The 21,587-nt window shown below is 41.2% G+C and overlaps 1 protein-coding gene across 1 annotated transcript; it reads right to left on the reverse strand.

Annotated features, from left to right (window-relative positions):
• Positions 1-12,603: 12,603 nt before the first annotated feature.
• On the reverse strand, positions 12,604-18,530 carry LOC132858871 (uncharacterized). Its single transcript, XM_060889412.1, has 6 exons — positions 18,089-18,530; positions 16,980-17,079; positions 15,772-16,340; positions 15,338-15,543; positions 14,129-14,288; positions 12,604-12,899 (listed from the first exon to the last, which is right to left on the reverse strand). Exons 1-6 carry the CDS (start codon positions 18,270-18,272, stop codon positions 12,742-12,744), a joined length of 1,377 nt encoding a protein of 458 aa, XP_060745395.1. The 5' UTR covers positions 18,273-18,530; the 3' UTR covers positions 12,604-12,741.
• Positions 18,531-21,587: the final 3,057 nt, after the last annotated feature.

Here is a 21,587-nt window from a genome sequence, read left to right on the forward strand (position 1 = left end):
TGCGTTGCAGTCTGTTTCTGTCCTGTTTTATTGCTGCACCAAACCAGATGGTGATGGATGTGCACAGGACAGATTCAATGACTGCAAGTGTAGAACAGCATCAACAGCTCCTGTGCCAGACCATACTTCCTTAATTGGCGTAGAAAGTACATCCTCTGCTGGGCCTTTTTGATGATGGCATTTATGTTGCACTCCCATTTCAGGTCTTGGGAAATGGTAGTGCCCAGAAACTTGAAGGCCTCCACAGATGACACCAGGCTGTTAGATAGTGTGAGGGGGAGTAGTGTTGGGGTCTTTCCTAAAGTCCACTATCATCTCCACAGTTTTGAGGGTGTTTAGCTCTAGACTGTTCTGACTGCACCATAGCACCAGCCGCTTCACCTCCTGCTGGTATGCAGACTCATCGCCATCTTGGATGAGACCAATGAGAAGTTTAACAGTTTGGTCACTTGAAGTGCAGTCATTAGTGTATAAATGTATAGGGAGAATAACAGTGGGGAGAGGACACATCCCTGTGGAGCGCCAGTGCTGATTGTCCGAATGCTGGAGGTGACACATCCCAATCTCACCTGTTGTTTCCTATCTGTCAGGAAGCTGGTGATCCACTGACAGAAGGAAGGGGGTACAGTGAGCCTTAGGAGTTTGGAGTGGAGAATTTCCGGAATTATAGTATTAAAAGCCGAACTGAAGTCAACAAACAGTATGTCCCTTTCTTGGGGACCGGGATGATTGTAGAAACTTTAAAGCAGACCTAAGTCCTAGCCACATAAAGTGCAACGTGTGCAACCTAATGCAACAGTGCAAGACAAAAGACAATGCAAACAGACAATACAAAACAATATTTTTTGAAGACAAATGCACAAAATTTACATTTACAGCATGGGACAGGCTCTCTTATCAAACCTCCTGGTTTGCTGCACTACTTCCAGGTCGGCGGTCATCTTGGATTTTGCACTTCCAGGGTGGCGGCCATTTTAGGTGTCAGGCACTATATACGGATGCTGCTTTTACATGGTTCCTTGCCAGATGGATTTTTCAGCTCGCCTTGTGCACTGTGATTCATCCAGGCTTGTTCCCGTTCTGCCCTGCCTGGTTTGACTCGGTTTGTTTCCAGTTTGTGTTTTTGCCTGCCCTGTATTACTCTGCCTGCCTGTGTACCGGATTATTGGACTGTTCTTCACTCTGTGTTTTTGCCTGCCCTGTATTACTCTGCCTGCCTGTGTACCGGATTATTGGACTGTTTTACACTCTGTGTTTTTGCCTGCCCTGTATTACCTTGCCTGCCTGTGCTGTAGATTATTGGACTGTTTATCACTCTGTGTTTTTGCCTGCCCTGCATTTGTTGCCTGCCTCTCTACTGCATTAAAGACTCTTATTATTTACATCAGTGTCCTGCTTTTGAGTCCTCCCTTCCGGCCCACCCTGACAGTACCATCTGGCCAATTATGGACTCAGCAGGTGCACCAGACCTGAGGACCCACCTCGGAAACCTGGCTCAGACCACCGCGGCCCATGAAAAGCAGATATCTGACCTTACAAAGGCCACCAATGAACTCATCAACCGGCTCAGCGCTCTCTCCAGTTCAGCCACCTCTGCACCAGTGACTATCGGGACCAAGGTGGCTTATGTTATCTCGCTGCTAACCGGCAAGTCCAGGCGGTGGGCAACCACCGAGTGGGAACGCCAGTCTTCTCTCTGCCTTTCCTATGAAGCTTTCAGCAGAGAGCTTCGCAAGATTTTTGACTCCACCACTCCCTGACTGGATGCCGCTCGGTCACTCTTCGAGAAATCTCAGGGCAATCACTCCATAGCTGAATATGCAGTGGATTTTCGGACAGCTGTGGCGGATAGTGGATGGAGCGCCGTGGCCTTGTATGATGCCTTCTACAGGGGCTTGGCTAATGAGGTCAAGGATGAGCTCACCGCTCGCAAGCTACCTCCGGAACTGGATGATCTGATCACTCTGGCTACTCGTGTTGACCGACATATCTGAGAGCGCTGCTCCGAAAGGGTTTCCCGCCGCTCATGGTATTGCAGCACCCGTCCTCCCACTCCAAGCTCCCCACCAAGTTCTTCATTACCGGGGGCAGCCTCTGGAGGTTTCTGTCCCGTTCAGGCCATGGAAATCGGCCGGCGACACCTTTCGCCCACGGAAAAGGAAAGATGGCTTTCCCAGGGACTTTGCCTCTACTGCGGGGAGGCTGGTCACATGGCTGCTTCATGTCCAGCAAAAGGCAGGGCTCACCACTGAAGGAAGGGCCAGCGGTGAGCCCACAATCTCCAGCTCCCTCCAAACCACTTTTCAAGATTTGCATCTCTGTTAACCATCAAGACCATTGCCTGGCAGCCTTCATTGACTCTGAGCCCTTAAAGTCTGTTCTCCAAGTCCGGGCGCTGGATGGCCACATCTTACATAAGGTCTCATGTCGAACCCAACCAGTACACCCGATGGTTGCCGAACATCAACACAAATGGATAATATTCCTGATAATTCCATCACCCCAAGCGCCCATTATGCTGGGGTTCCTCTGGCTTCAGAAACACAATCCCCACCCGGACTGGACCAGTGGTCACATCTTGGACTGGGAACACACTGGCACATTCACTGCCTCAACTCGAAACCCCAGACTCAGCATCCAGTCGCTGAGGAACCTCCACCAGACCTCAGTTCTGTGCCCCAGGACTACCATGACCTGGGGGTTGTCTTCAGCAAGACCAGAGCCTCAGTCCTCCCTCCTTATCGGCCCTACGACTGTGCCATTGATCTCCTGCCTGGAACTACTCCCCCCCCACCCCTGCTGGCCGTCTTTACCACCTGACTGGACCCAAGAGAGAGGCCATGGCACAGTATATCCAGGATTCTCTCAAGGCCGGCCTTTTCATCTCCAGCGGGGGTAGGGTTTTTCTTTGTGGGGAAAAAGGATGGTTCACTCCACCCTTGTATTGATTACCGAGGGCTTAACGTCATTACCATTAAGAACCGGTACCCCCTGCCTCTCTTGACCTCTGCCTTTGAACTCCTTCAGGGAGCTACCATTTTCTCAAAATTGGACCTACGTAATGCCTACCACCTTATCCGTATTCGGGAGGGAGATGAGTGGAAGACGGCTTTCAATAACCCTTCAGGTCACTATAAATATCTGGTCATGCCGTTTGGCCTGACCAATGCACCGGCGGTCTTCCAGGCCTTGGTCAACGATGTCCTGTGGGACCTTCTGAACAAATTTGTCTTCGTTTACTTGGACGATATTCTGATCTTTTCCCGCTCCTTGGAGGAACACAGAAACCATGTTTGAGTTGTGCTCCAACGCCTCCTTGAGAACCATCTGTATGTGAAAGCAAAGAAAAGTGAATTCCACACCACCAGTACCACCTTTTTGGGCTTCATTCTCTCACCCGGTAGCATACAGATGTACTACAACCGGGTTAAGGCAGTGAGGGACTGGCCAACCCCAGAGAACAAAAAGCAGCTCCAGCGCTTCCTGGGGTTTGCAAATTTTTATCGCAAGTTCATCAGGGGCTTCAGGCCTTCAGCTGGAATCCTGAGGCTGAGCAAGCATTCACCAGACTCAAGGACCTCTTCACGACAGCCCAGATCCTGGCTCTCCCTGACCCAGACCGGCAGTTTATTGTGGAGGTGGATGCATCTGATGTCGGCATGGGGGCCATTCTGTCTCAGTGATCCGCCAAAGACAACCGGCTCCATCCCTGTGCCTTCTTCTCTAGTCGCGTCAGTCCGGCTGAACGGAAATATGCTATAGGCGAACGGGAACTCTTGGCCGTCAAGTTGGCCCTGGAGGAATGGCGGCACTGGTTGGAGGGTGCTGGGCAGCCCTTTCTAGTGTGGACGGACCACCAGAATCTTGAATATCTTTGCTCGGCCAAGCGTCTGAATTCCAGGCAAGCCCGTTGGGGTCTTTTCTTTGGACATTTTAATTTCACCCTGTCCTACCGCCCAGGATCCAAGAATGCCAAGCCGGACACTCTATCATGGCAATTCATAATGAAGGATGATGGAGAACCTGTCGTGGAACATATACTTCCTTCCTCCATCAAGGTCCGAGCCCTTCGCCTTGACATTGAAAGGAGTGTCCAGCAGGCCATCTCCAGTCTCCCGCTTCCTAAGGGCTGTCCAGAGGGAAGGTTGTTTGTTCCTGACCATCTACTCTCCCAAGTCCTCCAATGGTGCCATAGCTCTCACCTGTTCTGTCACCCTGGCTCTGCCCGCACCTTGTCAGTCCTCCAGCAACGCTTCTGGTGGCCTAAGATAAGGAAGGATGTCTGGGAATTCGTGGCGGCATGTCCTGTCTGCGCTCAGCATAAGACACCCCAGGGTTCCCCTGCCAGCTTGCTCCGTCCCCTTCCTGTCCCTAGGCGGCCCTGGTCTCACGTCTCCATAGACTTTGTTACGGGCTTACCCCCCCCCTGCTGGGCTCACCACCATCCTCTCTGTGGTGGATTGATTTTCCAAGATGGCCCATTTCATTGCCTTGCCCAAACTTCTGTCAGCCAAGGAAACAGCCCTGCTCATGCTCCAGCATGTCTTTCGCCTGCACGGCCTCCCACGCAACATTGTATCCAATCGTGGACCTCAGTTCACCTCCAACTTCTGGAAAGAGTTTTGCCTGTCTTCTGGGTTCCACCCTCAATCTAACAGACAAATTGAGCGGTTTCACCAGGAACCAGAAAAAGGACTTCGCATCCTTTGTTCCAAAGAACCTACGTCCTGGTCCTCTAACCTGGTGTGGGTGGAATACACCCACAACTCCCTGCCATCGGCTGCCACAGGTGTCTCCCCCTTCCAGGCCACATATGGATACCAACCTCCACTGCTCTCCAACCAAAAAATGGAGGCATCCATTCCCTCTGTTCTTGCCCTGGTCAGGCGTTGCTGACGTGTCTGGAGAAAAGCACGTGCGGTCGTACTCTGTTTTTCTAGGAGCAATGCCCAGTGGGCCAATCGCAAGCGCCGTCCGAAACCCCCGTATCATGTTGGTCAGAGGGTTTGGCTATCCACCAGAGACCTGCCGCTTAAGGTTGCCTGCAGGAAACTTGCCCCATGCTTTGTTTGGCTTTTTCCTATCTCCAAGGTGCTTAATCCAGTGCCGGTCAGACTCAAGCTCCCCAGAGCCCTGTGTATTCACCCTAGCTTCCATGTCTCCAGACTCAAGCCAGTTCAAGCCTCCTCGCTGGTGGAGATGCTGTTCCTGATTCGGACTGACCGTGCTCTCCCAGTCAGGAAGTCCAGGATCCAGTTGCAGAGGGAGGTGTTCATTCCCAGCAGGCTCAGGGAATAGAGGCTTCAGGAGCTATAGGACCTGAAGCCTCAGGCTTCAGGTGCTAAAGGATGATTGTGCTGAACTGAAGTCTATGAACACCATTCATACCTATGTATCTATATTGTTGTAGCGTCTGGTACAAGTCATTTAGATTTCATATCCCAGGCACCCTAAACTTCGGCATCTACTCTTCAATCAACCAATGAGCAACCCAGTTTTACGGTTTTATTGAGGGCCACATTCCACAGTGTCACACACACACCTGGATCCAAAAGGTCTGGGATCCTACACAAAGACCAGATAAGACCATGCTGTTTCTCTGATTGAACTCATAGGGACCTCAACCAGACAAACACACACACACACACACGCACTCCCCTGCAAACGCATACACACACACACACACACACACACACACAACACAACACAATGGGACATTCCTTTTACTAATAAAACAAGTAGATAAGATACTCTAAGATTCTTATTCTTATAACCCTGTTGTAATGTGTTCCTTCTTTTAAGGCTTGCCTGACTTAAAATTACGTGCTCCTTACTTTCCTGAAAAGGGTGTATTTTATTTATGTATCAGAACACAACACTGGATTAACATCAATTATACTTTGATTACCGATCTTGGCATGTTAATGTATACCTGTTCTAAGGCTGTATGTCCTTTTTAAGGTCTGATGTCAGGATGTATACAAAATTATGTTTTTCACTTCCCTAATGCAAATGCATTGTGTTTTGTGTTTCATTTTTGTTTCTTTCTCCTTTATCAGAACACAATATTGTAGTAACATCAGTTACACTTTGATTACTGATCTGATTACTGATACTGTGTATAATGTACCGATGCCTTTATACCGTCATTCCCCTTCATGCTTAGTATCCAAATGACCACAATATTATCAGTTACTCATTTTTCAATCAATGGTGTATTTTATTTGAGCATGAAAGGCTTTAAACTTTAGATGACTTTAAAGTCATCTAAAGTTTGATAGATAAACCATACCCACAGACACCTGAAACAAAGAGAGTTTTTCCCTCCGAAACCCGGGCCGTAGTATTGGCCATCTCCCCAAAGATGTGTGGAGTTCGGGACCTTTAAATTGTCACAAACACCACCAATCCGTGGTCAGATTTTCGGAACAGCTTAGAGACAACTCCATCTTCCTTCAGAGAACTTCCGGCAAGCTCCACTTCCCAGAACCATCCTCAGGAAAAACGTCTGACCCCATCTTGACCTTAGTGCTGCATTCGACACTATAGATCACATCATTCTTCTAGATCGCTTACAAAACTACACAGGTATTCATGGACAGGCTTTAAGTTAGTTTAGTTCCTACCTGTCTGATCGATACCATTTTGTAGAACTAAATGGTGAATCCTCTAGTTTATTGCCAGTTAATTATGGGGTCCCTCAAGGATCAGTCCTAGGACCCCTGCTTTTCTCGATATACATGCTTCCGTTAGGGAACATTATTAGAAAGCATGGGATAAGTTTCCACTGTTATGCTGACGATACACAGTTATATATCTCATCAAAACCAGATGAAACGACCCGCTTCGAATGTTATCCTCCTATGTATGGATGTTATTCAGTGGTTAATGGGACCATCGATATGGTCCAGTGGGGGCATGCTGTGGCTACTGGAAGGCTCTGAAGGTTGTTATCATCTATCAAATAATCAATGATACAACTACAAGAGAAGACTCCAGATCCACTCAGAGGCATCCAGTTCACCAGGAATCCAGTTCACCGATTACTGGAAATCGACTGGATAACGCGGCAACGTTGGGCACTTTCCTGGTTAATTTTTTCAGGTAAGACCAATTAAATGATAAAACAGAGCATTTAAACTGTTATTAATTAGCCAATAAGCGAAAACAATACAGAAAACGTGTTTGAAGGTGGTGTGGCATGAGTGTTGACATGAGAGATCCGTGTTGAAATGGTGTTTGTAAACGTTATAGATTACGTTATTAGCCCTTTACATATGTGAGCATTAACTTTATAAGCATGTTTTACATGCCTGTGGCCTGGCATGAAATAAGACCAGCTGGAAGACCAGCTGACCCACCAGCTTGACCAGCTTTGCCAGGCTGGGAGGACCAGCCCACCTGCTGTTTTTTTTTTTTTTTTTTTCTTTTTTAGCATTAACGTTACTAATTACCATGTTTTACATGTCTGAAGCCAATGAGAAAATGTAATTTAATATTAAAACGCAAAGTTAGCCTGTAAAAATGACGTTTTCCACACTGTAAGACAATAAGGCTGATTGCTTATATTGTTTATCTGCTCTTTATCGCTTCACTAAAGTTATATCATACTCATATTGAGTGAAATATTCAAACCCAAGACGTATTTTATGGCTGCTTAGTATTTTTGGAAACCTTTGGATCGTTACTAGAATGTAAAATAAAGTTCTGTGGGTTTGAACAAAGCTGCATTTGATCCTACATGAGGAACCTTAGGATATAGTAATGTTAAGTTTAATCAGACTGCTGCTCTACTAGTACACCTGTTGACTGTGAATGCTTACAATTACATGCATTACAAAAGACGGACACTAATCTTTTATAAATAAATAGACTTTGGTGTCTCTGTGTGTCAGCAGTGATTTAGGCTAACAAACATTTATTGCTGTCCTCAACATTGAACTTGGAAAATAAAACCCAAAGGCACAGGTCTGCCTGTCTGTCTTGCTTGTCTGTCTGTTTATGTACACTGTAAAAAAAAAAAAAACCTGCGTAGAAAAAGGGAAAATGTCCTGGCAGAAAATTAACAGAACTTTCTCCGTTTTGTTTTTCATTTACTTAAAAAACAGAATATTCTGTAGATTTACAGTACATTCTCCGTAACCTTTAGGGACACTTCAATCCACCTATAAACGCATCAATGGTGACAATCAACAACAAAGCTTCATGCCGCAATGCATGCTGGGTACCAGGATTGTAGAAAACTCATTCACAACTCCCATCATGCATTGTGACATGACAAAATTGTGCAACTTTCTTACCATTTACTGTCACCATTGTTGAGATTTGTATCCAAAGTGTTGATGTCTCTCTGAAGCAAAAGAACTAGCACATTACAGCAGTCTTATTCAATACAGTGTCATTTGCATAGAGCATCACTTTTATATGCTTTATTTCTTTATTGTTCTTTCATCATTTCATGTTTAAATAATAGGCAGCATAACATATAAACAATCAATCTTAGATGACATGATGTTTTTCCTCTTCCATCAAGCAATGAGCAAGTGGTCTTAATAAAATATTGTTGCAATTGCTAAAAGAGGAGAGTTAGCTCAGTGATGGTCAAGAGACAAATGCCTAACTAAAGGAAACAGTAATCACCATAATGGTGACTTCAAATGAATCTAAAATAAACACAAATTGGAGATTTAATGTGATAAATGTGGTGGAAAATATCCATTTGACTTGTTATTACATCACGTCAGAAAGATTTGTCTACTAAATAACGTGTGTGGATGCTGGAATAGTTGAGCACTTGTATCTTGTTCTGACAGCAGTTGTTTAGAAGTTAAACTTATCATCCATGTTTAGAAAATAACTCTGCAAGCAAGTTGTAATTTTAGGTTTCAAACAGAGATGGTGATAGAGTGTCAAAAGTGAAAGATTTCAGCTTTTAACTTTTGCCTTTTAATCAGCTTTTAATCACAGAAGTAGGAACTTTATGGCAAACGCTTACATGATGACCTCGTGTAATGGTCGCCTTGCTGTCTCCTCAGGGGTTATTGCACCCACAATTCAATGCATTATTAAAAATATGGAAAAAATGCCTGTAAAAACAGAAATATGGAGAATTCCTTTATATTTATACGGTACTTTGTCCATTTTTTTACGAATTTACGAAAGATCATTAAATGCTTCATCTGAGCCCCGACCATCAAAGGCCAAAGTTCAGATCCGAGAGCTGTCCCCATACAACCTTTTTTGTAGGGACATTCTCTGTACATCAGAGTTGTAAAACAAATTGAATTGTATTGAATGAATTATCAGGTCATCTACTGTACTTCACACCTTATCTTGTTTTAACAGAGTTGTTACAGAGAAAAGGGTTTCACAACGCAAGTGAACCAGTATGTATACTCACATTATGTGAACCGTACCCGCATACGTTTGACTCCAAAATACGGTTCATTTTGCTTGTGTGATCGCTTCGTACTGTACCAGGGTGTGGTACCCTTAAGCTTTCCCTGGTATGCTTTGCAGTGGTGGTGTCGAGTATGGTTCCTGTCCCTGTAAAACACTCTGATACTTACACAAATACGTACAACCATGTGTCACTGCATCCGCACAGCATAACAGAGGTGTGTTTGACATTATGTGCGCTACCTGGACCAATTTGCTTATGACATTAAAGCAGCTTGTGAGTGATTCATAAGTTTACACATACATGAAATCAAAGTAAAGTAATTCGTATATATTCATTTTAAGCATATTTGCATGCTGTCCGGGGAGGGCTCCGAGCTCAGAATTTGGCCCGAACTCAGAGTATCCACCCATTTTTTTTCTGGGAAAACAAAAAGCCAAGAGTGAGGTGACGGGGTGGTGGAGGGATGTTGTGAAACATGTCGCAGAATAGAGGTGAGAGACGGCTTTATATACCGGCTTCCTCTTGCACTTATTGGTTGATTATCTGAATGTGTGCCTCCCAAATTTTGTTAAATAAAATTACATTTGGAAAGCAGACTGCTCCTACAGTAATATGCTTTTAAATCTCTCTCGCGGTTATTTAAAGTCATACGCCAAACAATCTGCAAAGCGCGCATGATTTCAAACACACCTAATAAGCCATAAACTCAATATTACGATGAACTCCATTGTGCATATCTTACAGTTTTCTTCAAAACAATTGCATCTTACTCAGGTATGGATCATAAAGTGTGGATCATAAAGCTGGGGAGGGGGGACAATCGTACTTTGGTACGGTTCGTTCCGGTTAAGTATAATGTGAGCATGCCCTGATTTACTTTAAAAAAAAGAGAGACTGACTATTTTTTTTCCTCAGGTGCAATGAAAGATATGGGGAGGTGGTCCACATTAGGGAAAGAGGACAAATACAAATACTGTAAAGAAGCAGCAGCACTGAGGGCACATGGCCAGGCACAGGACCTTAGCCCTTAAATGAGGAATCACCAAATTAAAATGCACCTGAAGAAGCTGAAGTTAGAGGTTTTAAAAGAAGTGTCATTTGCTAGGCATTAGTGGTATTATTATAGTATTAGATACAAGGATGATCAACAGCCATTGTGATGTGAGCAGAACATTGTGATAGACAACTAGATTATTTATCTGTAGATTTTTTTCATCATTTCAAATTAATTCATCCCCAAAAAATATTCCATCTGATTTTTGTTTACAAGGCTATCAGAATCAAATATTCTCACATTGAAGAGATTGTCAAAGGCACATACAACTTTTTCAAACTAAATTCCTACTGGTTGGGCTAGTCTATTTAGATCAAGGTGGTCAATTGAAACATTAGTAGTCAAATATGGCCATGAGTCAAATATTAGTTAGATATTGGACTCTATGTAAACACAGCTAATGTATAGATGGTTTCAGCGGGAACAACAACATAAACAAATTGCTTTTGTGGCCCAAACTTAACTTCCGGTAAACTTCCGCAAATGAATGAATAACAACAGAGTCCCTCTAGAGCAGAGGACTTCAACATTGTTCCTGGGGACCCACTGTCCTGCAGAGTTTAGCTCCAACCCTAATCAAAAAGACCTGAACAAGCTAATTAAGAGCTTCAGGATCACTTGTAAATTATAGGCAGGTGTGTTGGAGCTGGGTTGGAACTAAACGTTGCAGGATAGTGGGTCCTGCAGTAGCAGGGTTGAAGACAAGTAAATTACCTTAGTACAAATCATAGCTAAAGCATATCTACTATATTGAGCTAATGTTACTGTGAAAAATGAATGTATACAATTATTTACTATTTTTGTGGTTGTTTTTATATAAATATTGTAAAGGAGTCCAAGCTTGAGGATTTGGGTGTGGAAACAGCTATTTACCCGCTTAGAGGTGTATGAGCTGAGCAGCAAAGGCGCTGCAGATTTCCTGGACTCAACAGACACAGTGAACAACTTTGCACTGCATTTCAAAGGTAATTTTGGTTATATGAAATATCCATATATCTGCAGAAATGGACTCAGGTCCGTAATACTGCAAATATACATAATACAGTTTTATAAAATTAATTGTTGTCTGTTGTTACATCTGTAGCCAGCTCCTCAGCTGTAACATCGATTACCAGAGTTGAGGTCAATGTGCTGCTGAGAAAAGTTCAAGATCTGTTTAACCTAAAATATAATAAGCATAACCCAGTCAGCAAATTTCCTTTGGCCCAGATTTGGGCCAGATAAACAGCTGAGCTGTGGCCCAGATTAGTTTGTGTTTGTCGGCCCAGAAATGGCCCACATCTCCTTTGCCAAAACTGAACCAAAGCAGTGCCATAAGTCCACCAAGCATGAGCCAAATGTAATTTATATGGCCCAAATATGGCTCACATCTTTTTTGCCAGAACTGAACCAAAGCAGTGCCATAAGTCCACCAAGCATGAGCCAAACGTAATTTATGTGGCCCAAATATGGCACACATCTCCTTTGCCAGAACTGAACCAAAGCAGTGCCATAAGTCTACCAAGCATGAGCCAAACGTAATTTATGTGGCCCAAATATGGCTCACATCTTTTTTGCCAGAACTGAACCAACGCAGTGCCATAAGTCAACCAAGCATGAGCCAAACGTAATTTATGTGGCCCAAATATGGCTCACATCTTTTTTGCCAGAACTGAACCAACGCAGTGCCATAAGTCCACCAAGCATGAGCCAAACGTAATTTATGTGGCCCAAATATGGCTCACATCTTTTTTGCCAGAACTGAACCAAAGCAGTGCCATAAGTCCACCAAGCATGAGCCAAACGAAATTTATGTGGCCCAAATATGGCACACATCTCCTTTGCCAGAACTGAACCAAAGCAGTGCCATAAGTCCACCAAGCATGAGCCAAACGTAATTTATGTGGCCCAAATATGGCACACCTCTTCTTTGCCAAAACTGAACCAAAGCAGTACCATAAGCATGAGACAAATAATACAATTTAATGTGGCCCATATGTGAGCCTTATATGCAATTTTAGCATGGTTGAGTTCTGTTAAAAATCTAACGGCCCATATGTGCCCCACATGCAGCTGGCAGTATGTTAACTTAAAGGTAAATGAAACACTCAACAACAAATGTACTCAAAACAATTTATTTCAAAACAAGTGCTTAAATCATCACAGCTTTAAGAGTATAAACATAAGAATACATTTAAGAATGTATTAAACTCATAAAAATATAAAATAAAATAAAAATCACAGAAGAAAATACAAAAAATCAGAGTAACTTGTAGAGAACTTGAATTTGCTTTTGATGATGTGCCTAATGAGGGTCGGCAGTGTTTTGTTGGGCCTCTCTTTTATTCATTCGCTCCCTCCTACCCCCCTCTCGGTCTCCAGCGAGGTGCAACCATTTAATTATGTTGGTTTCGATCTCTTTATTTGAGGCTTTTGCAGAAAGGAGATTCTGCCTGACTGCACCTGCAATAAAGATGAATTTAAATAATGCTAGCAGCAATACAACCTGGAAGTTAGAGCTGGAGGATAATGGGGAAAATAATTTCAATAAATATAAATTATTTCCTTTAATATTTTCATTGCAATAATTAACCACCTCTGATTGACCAAAAAAAAAAAAATTCCAGTATAATTTCGAAAGGAATTGCAAATTGTATTTTTCCAATATGTGGGCCATAATAATACTATAATTTCTTATGACAAATTATTTAGATTTTGTTTGTTTTTTCACCAACCGGTTAAAATTTACAACTCTGGATGTATTCTGCTTTAAAAAAGACATGCACACTTTAATGTAAAAACACACCAAAGACGATGAAGAAAATTCAAATAGAATTGTTTTTACTAACACAAAAACTCAAACACAATGATGTGAGACAGCGTGCAAGCACAAACAGCCAAGTACTGAATACAAGGAGGAACTTAAATACAGATGCATACTTTGACAGTATGATAATCTCAAGCAAAAAATTTTTGATTACAGCTTTAAAATGTATGATTGACAATATATAATACAATACAATATAAAAAATAACTTTATGCAAAAACAAAAGAACTTATAATAAAAAAAATGCAGTCACTTAAGTGAGACAGGGATGTGATCAGCTAATGACAAAAAAGAGGGAAAACAAGAATAGCCAACCCATCCCCTGTAATGATTATTATTTTAATTAAATTAATAAAAAGATATCTTACTATTGCAATTATATACACTATTGTACTGTAAAAGAGTACTTATGTATTCATAATAATAATAATAGTTACAATAATGTGGATTGCTTCTGATAAACAATAATAATAAACAATTATAATAAAAAAATTTCTCTTTACAGAGCAACAGTAAAATTACAATACTAACATTTATGTTGTCTTGCTTTCAAAAGTTAAACCACTGAGCTTTTTTTTAGCAGAAAACCACAGACGTTTCTCTTTGTTGACAACAGATTTATAAACGATTCTTATTATGGATGGTTGGTGCACGTTGCATTCCCAAATGCAAATTATAAGCGGCTCAAACTCAAACTTGCAGAGACGCATTAACTGTGATGCAGCACATTTTTACATTATCATGACTATTACTATTACTGTGATAACAGAAATTACAATACGATGTTCTGTAAAGCGGTTTTGAAAATTTGTGTATTGTGCAAAGTGCTATACAAATAAAAATGACTTCTAAAAAAGGTTCTTACCAATGACAACTTCCGTTATGACCAGGCGTTGGACACCAATCTTCCCATTGACTCCTCTCCAATTCATACCACGTGCCACAGCAGTTGTAAAAGTGGCTTTCAGCACTCTCCACACGGTGTCTTTCAGGTCAAAGCCACCAACCAGACCCAGATAGGTAGTCTCAGAGGAAAAAAAAACATTGTGTAAGTGGTTGAAATATGCATTTAAAAAGACCACCATAAAATGAAAATGCTGTTATATTCAAAAATGAACTATAAACTATCACATACTCCATCTGAAAACATTTTCTAGATTTGTAATATGGACATTCTTGTCATTGCCCAACCCATGCCACACATTAGGGCTGGGCAGTATGAGAATATATACCATCTATCTATCTATAAATTACAGGAACATCTGTCTGTCTGTGTGTGTGTGTGTGTGTCTGTTATTCCCATATCTCTCAAACCATAGGTCCAATGGAGTATAAGCTTGACAGGGTTCTTGCTATGGGCACAAGAAAGTGCAGTACCAAGTTTGACGTTGTTTGGAATGGAAATACAAATCGTTAAATATATTGGTAAAAGAAGCAGACGTTGGCTTTTGCCAATACAGTTCACTATGTAGCCTGCTGCCTGAATCCATATTTAATGTATGTCATTATCAGTACTTGCTTTCTACCATGCACAAATAAAAATGTCACTGAACTTTTGCTGTGTAACTGTAACAATAAGCACTCAAACACACCAAACCAACAATAATTACTAAAAACACACACAAAAACTGATTTTGCACTGGCAATTTGCACTAGTAGTATAATATTAGCAATAGTATATGATCTGAGACTAAATTATAATTAGACATTTTGCTATATCATGTTAAACATACGCGTAGCACAGCAATATTGAAACTTTAGCGATGAAACGCATGTACGAGAGAATAATGTGCAGGACACATTGATGTTAAAAAGGTGGTAAAGGATGACTTGAAGGTTAGTAAATCATGGGCAAATTTTCATTTTTGGGTGAACTGTCCCTTTAAGCACAATAAGTTAAAAAAAAAAAAAACTTAATGTGGTGCACATGCTGACACAGCTAAAGTGCACACACAGAAAACCAATTCAGGTATCTTTCTTTTGACCAAGTGACTATCGTGTGTAGTATTCATGTAAACAGTTGGTTGTGTGTCAAGTGAACATAAACAGTTGAGTGTAAACTAGATGTTCTTACCAATTCTGATTTAGAATCAGGGTTCATCTTCAGCTCAGGCTCCAGGCACTGGAGAGACTCTACATCTTTGACAGGAAGACGATCTCTGAACTTGGCCCCATCATGGACATCAGGCCTTGGGCGATGTGTTGACTGTAGGATTCTCATAATTGTATTTTGCTGGTCTAGAATCATTTCTTGTTTTGTCAATATCTCCCTTAGCAAAACTGAAAGAAATTAACATGCATATTAGCTGACTGACACATTAATCAAGTCGATGTGATGCATTAGGACTTGATATATTCTCCAGAACAGTTTAGATAATTTAATACATTATTTTATAAATGCCATATGTCCAAAGAACATTATTCTCTACAGCCATTCAATCGTAGATATTAATAATCAAGAGTAATAAACCCGAGTTATCTTTAAAGTTGCACAATTGCATAACATACTTTGTAGTGCTTGGTTTCTCCTTATGCCAGATTCTGAGCCTGCTGGCTGCAAGTAATCTAAACTTGACTGGCTATTTGGCTGGAAGAGAGATGGTTGGTGATTTGGCAATGGCTGACTAGCTAGCTGTTGGAGAGGTGGTTGGCTCCATGCTGGCTGCTGACTAGCTGGCTTGTAGAACGGGGATTGGTCACTTGTTGGTGGCTGACTTGCTGGCTGGTAGAAAGGGGATTGGTCACTTGCTGGTGGCTGACTAGCTGGCTGGTGGAAAGGGGATTGGTCACTTGCTGGTCGCTGACTTGCTGGCTGGTAAAGAGGTGATAGGTCACATGCTGGTGGCTGAATAGCTGGATGGTAGAAAGCAGATTGGTCACTTGCTGGTGGCTGACTAGATGTCTGGCAGAGAGGAGGCTGCTGTCTTGCTGTAGAGGGGCTTTGAGTTGACTGATGAAATGTTTGAAATGCTGGTGGCTTAATACGAGGCGGTGGTTCCAGGCCTTTCAAATTTTGCCCTTCATTATCATCATCATCGTCACTCAAAAGTTTAAAGTTTTGAAGTCTAAAGCTCTTCCTTTCATAGAAAAATAGAAATGAACACAAGGTTACTACTGCTATATACTGAAAGGGCTATTTGCTAAATTTAAAAAACTCAATAATAATAACAACTAGAACGTACATTTCCTGAAGAAAATGTGAATGGTGCTTGCACGGGGCAAGTTCCCCTCATTGTTCTGAGTGTTTGGATATGTCACATGTCCATGTTGTAAAAAGTTTTTTGATTTTGCATATTTTGGGGGCGGGGCTGGGGCACAACCGGAAGGCCAGTCGGTACACCAATTTAAAAGTTTGATAAGGGTATCACCCTAAAGGAGCTGGCCGTGTTTGGTGTAGATAGTTCAAAAGCTTATCGAGTTATAAACCTCCAAATTTATAATGGGAGTCTATGGGAAAAAAGGCCACTTTGAGACCCGGTACCGGAAGTACCGGTACTCAGATTGCTTAGAAAAGTAATAGCACACCTCTCCTCAATGAGCCGGTCAATTTGACATTCATGGGTCTAGGACAAAAGCTGCGGGACAAGTTACGTGCCGAAGTTTTGTCCAGAAGAGTATGCAGGATAGTAAGAATGTTGCTTTGCAAGCACCATTAATAAAATAAAACTCATAATAGAATAAAAAACTCATGTTGGAAAACAGAAGTGTGTACTTACATAATTCGTCTAGGTTTTTTAACCCCACTCTCTGTATCAGATTGAATGTCAGAGAAGAGTTCTGCTTCAGGGAGCTTTTTCCTGGCATCATCATAGTTGTCTAAAACACATGCAAGACTAAATAACAACCACATAGTCAAAATAGTCCCTTTCACACATACATTCTTTACTGGTAAACTACTGGTAAATTATTGCAACATTAAAATAATGTTGTCAACTTGGACAGATGAAACTAAAGCACTTCTCATCCATGTGGATGAAAAAAGCGGTTCAGTGTTTGAAGGGATAGTTCACCCACAAATTAAAATTCTGCCATGAATGACTTATGTCATTCCAATCCTGTAAGACCTTTGTCGAAGATATTTTTAATAAAAATCTGAGAGGTTTCTGACCACCTGTAGACTGCTATGTCAATAATCCCAAAATTGCACACAAAAAGTATTCTCGTCGCTTTATAACATTAAAGTTGAACCACTGTAGTCAGATGGACTATTTTAACAAATTATTTACCACCTTTCTGGGCATTGAAAGTTGCAATGACGTTGCTGCATATGGATGGTTCAGAAACCTCTCGGATTTCATCAAAAATATCCTCATTTGTGTAACAAAAATTAACAAAGGTCTTACGGGTTCAGAACGAAATTAGGGAATCAATGAAATAATTTTACTTTTTGGGTGAACTATCACTTTAAAGGTCATTTCGAACGATTGACATCAGAGGCTACTAGTACTTTGGTACTGATGTGTGAATGGTATCTTACTGGTAAAAAGACAGAACGCCATTGCGTGTTTGAACAGCACCTTTCTGTGTTTAGTGGAAAAGTTGTACTTGTAATTTTACAGTAATTTACCGGGCTTACTGAGTGAAAGGGACATACTGTAAACAGAATAAACATAAGCATAATTTATAAAACATTTATACATTTGATAACATTGCATAAAAATAGAAAGGTTGATAGAATCCACTGATATTATAAACACTAAAATATTTTTCTTTTGCAATAAAAATCTGTTTTTCTAAATTTTTTTGATAAAGCACAAAACTTATAGTGAGACATTAAATATTATGTATCGCATATATTTATTGGGGTTAAACATTAAAGAACTACCTGTTGTGTAGAGAAGCTTTACTTTAAAGATTTTCCACTCTTTCTTGGGTTTCATTGCAAGTTTCACAGCCTTTGTGAGGCTCTCCCCTCTTAGGTGTGGCCAGACACATTGGTCACCATCTACCCAACCGCTGGGCACCACTTCCACCTCATTTGTTTCCAAAAAAGAAACAATATGGAACATGCCTATTATTGAACAAAAAAAGGAAAACAAGAGTCTCAGAACTGAAAATATTGTTCACATACTAAAACACGTTCATTTGAGTTCCACAGAAGTACATCATACACATTTGGTACTTAATAAAATATAGCTTTGTTTGATATTGATTCTATTAAACTGGCAATCGTGCCTATATTCAGGAAAAACATTATTAACCTTTATTTAACTAGACAAGTCACAAAAATGTAAGTTCTGTCATCGTTTACTCACCCTCAAGTTGTTTCAAACCTGTATGAACTTCTTTCTTCTGCTGAACTCAGAAATAAGATATTTTGAAGAATGTCGTGCACTAAACAGTTGATGGGCCCCATTGACTTCCATAGAAGAGAAAAATCAACTGTCCATCAACTGTTTAGTGACCGACATTCTTCAAAATATCTTATTCTGTGTTCAGCAGAAGAAAGAAGTTCATGCAGGTTTTGAACAACTTGAGAGTGAGTAAGTGATAACAGAATTTTCTTTTTTAAGGGAACTACAGTATTCTTTAAAGAACACGTTCATATTTTCAACAACCACCTGTCAGGAGAGTTAAAAACTCCTGAAATATATAAAGCATAAAAACATATTGCTTGCTCGACTGATAATGCTTAAATATATCAAATAAAAATCCAAAAACTCCTAATTTTTACTCCGTTATATAATATTGAAGGGGGCACGGTGGCTTAGTGGTTAGCACGTTCGCCTCACACCTCCAGGGTCGGGGTTCGATTCCCGCCTCCACCTTGTGTGTGTGGAGTTTGCATGTTCTCCCCGTGCCTCGGGGGTTTCCTCCGGGTACTCCGGTTTCCTCCCCCGGTCCAAAGACATGCATGGTAGGTTGATTGGCATCTCTGGAAAAATTGTCCCTAGTGTGTGATTGCATGAGTGAATGAGAGTGTGTGTGTGCCCTGCGATGGGTTGGCACTCCGTCCAGGGTGTATCCTGCCTTGATGCCCGATGACGCCTGAGATAGGCACAGGCTCCCCGTGACCCGAGGAAGTTCGGATAAGCGGTAGAAGATGAATGAATGAATATAATATTGAAATTTGGATGTCATTCTATTAGGCTATGTCACACAGTAAAAACATGCACACACAAAAAAAATGTTTGCAATGTCAGCTAAAACAACAATTACTATATTATTATTGACAATACATATCACACACTCCTACCTAACAGTAAGACCTTGTAGCTTGAACCTAATTTTATATCTTTAAAATGTTCTCCCAACTTCATAGCACCTTATCTTGCAATAACAAACGGGTTTTATCAGGGTTTTATCAACTAGGGAGTCAGACATTATGAATTAAAACAACAACAATTAGATAAATACTTACCAACTGAGACTTTTTTACTGGTTTATCGCCACACATCCCATATTTAATGTTCTGTTTCATGAACTTGTGCAGAATGTAGTAATGGTAAAACGACAAAATTTTCTCTAAGAGGTAACCTAACATACTTCTCAATACTGCCAACAAACTCTGAGATGTGCACGTCTTCAGAGAGTTCCCTCACAACAAAAATTCCCAAATCACTTGAATTCATTGGATAGTCAAAGAAAGAGCTTCTATGTTTATACTCTTTGTAGACAATAAATACTTTTCCTTCGCTCAAAATGTTGTTCACAACAGTGGCAATACTATTCTGTATTTTCACACAATTGTCTCCTTCAGTTATTTTAATGACTAAACCACCAAGGAAAGCCTCTTGAAACTGGTTAACTGCTTTTGAAAATATCAAAGGTACAGGGCCATTGTTGTGTTCACGTCTAAGGGTCCTATGGATAGTCTCATCACGTGCATTGCTCTGAGCATTTATTTCGGATAGCCTGCGAATGACTTGGGCCAAAGGATTGCTAGGTCTTCTGACAAGCTTTTTAAGAGTGCCCAAGAAGTTTTCAAAAGAAAAAGCAGAAAATTCTTCTAAATTACCATGCTGCTTTACGTCCTCACAGAGGTGCACTAATCCATGCACATCGTAACAAAGAAATTCCTGACCATATAACACGCCAAAATGTTCAACAAAAGACACTAGACATGTATGAGCAAAGTCATTTAACAGAAAGCAAAATTTCCGACTGAGAAGAATATAAATAGAAACTGACAAAAGCATAAAATGGCTGTACACTGGTGGGGCCAGGACATTACAAAGGACCACTGGACCAGTGTATAACAAGAACTGCCTGAGTTCTGTAGCTTTCCATCTCAGTCTATGTGTTAGTGGTCTTGGTTTACATGCAAAATCAGAAGGTATGTAAAATCTCAACCCTACAAGAGAATCTGAAATTACTTGACTTAGCCGGGAAGATAAACGAACACGGAGTGGCCCTGAACTCAGCCAAAGATCTAAAAGTCTACGCATCATCCCAAGACAAACCAGATGCATGTAGTCATGAGGAAAACCACCAACCATGTCAATGTTTGTTTCTATTAGAGGAGACTTGGCAACATGATGGTCTTCATCTATCATCTGCCGGAAAGAGAGGTCTGTCCTAAGTGGGGCATTCATTTCTGGAAAGGTCATTCGGTGTTTGAGATACAGGCCAGTTTGAGTACATTTACCACAGGCAGAGTGGCCAGTGTGACTCTTGATGGCTTTTATAAAAGCCCTAGCAGGTGCATCACATACAACAGAACTAACTTTTAAAAAGAACCATTTGCCTTTAATCCCAAACCCACAGCTCAGTGTTTTCAATTCACTTACAAGATCTTTCAAATATTTGTTCAAAGATTTTGGTTTAGAGCTACCACAGAACAGTCCGATTATGAAGGGCCTCTTTACTTTACAGTCTTGAAGAATGCCAAGTATTGGCCAAAACTGTACAGAGTTGCTATTAAACAGTGGAATGCCATCAAAGTTTAACTGCAGTCTAAAAATGTGTTGTTTAGGAACTTTGGACCACATGTTTTCAAATGCTGTCTTTAGTGAATTTAGTATACCAAAGTAATGAAAATCTCCACCAGCTACCATTTGAGTCTTGTAAGAGGTTTTTGTTCTACCATCTTTAGGAAGGAAAGGGAGATGCACACTAAGTATGGTCAAAAGGGCAGACAAAGCAATCAGAGAGATTCCAAAATTTACAGCCCAGCCTGCCAGTGAAGCAACCAAATCACCACTAACTAAATTCCCATCATCAGATTGGTTATCATCAGAATCCAGCTCTGATGGTGACTCAGCACATGGCTCTTCAGAATCAGACACATGCCTGGTAGATAAATGGTCTGAGTGTAATTCCTCCTCACTATCTTGAACGCAACCAAGGGAGTCAAATAAGTCATTTACTCTTTTAACAGCCCT

The sequence above is a fragment of the Tachysurus vachellii genome, chromosome 16 (genome assembly GCF_030014155.1).
Source record: "Tachysurus vachellii isolate PV-2020 chromosome 16, HZAU_Pvac_v1, whole genome shotgun sequence".
Lineage (NCBI taxonomy): Eukaryota > Metazoa > Chordata > Actinopteri > Siluriformes > Bagridae > Tachysurus > Tachysurus vachellii.

What these genes read in the sequence shown, in the direction of transcription:
- LOC132858871 (XM_060889412.1), bottom strand. Translation starts at nt 18,272, where the DNA reads ATGTTCCATATTGTTTCTTTTTTGGAAACAAATGAGGTGGAAGTGGTG. An exon ending in AAAGCTTCTCTACACAACAG is followed by an intron (nt 17,080 to 18,088) that starts GTAGTTCTTTAA and finishes CATGTGTTTTAG; the next exon opens with ACAACTATGATGATGCCAGG. An exon ending in CTGATTCTAAATCAGAATTG is followed by an intron (nt 14,289 to 15,337) that starts GTAAGAACATCT and finishes TTTTCCTCTGAG; the next exon opens with ACTACCTATCTGGGTCTGGT.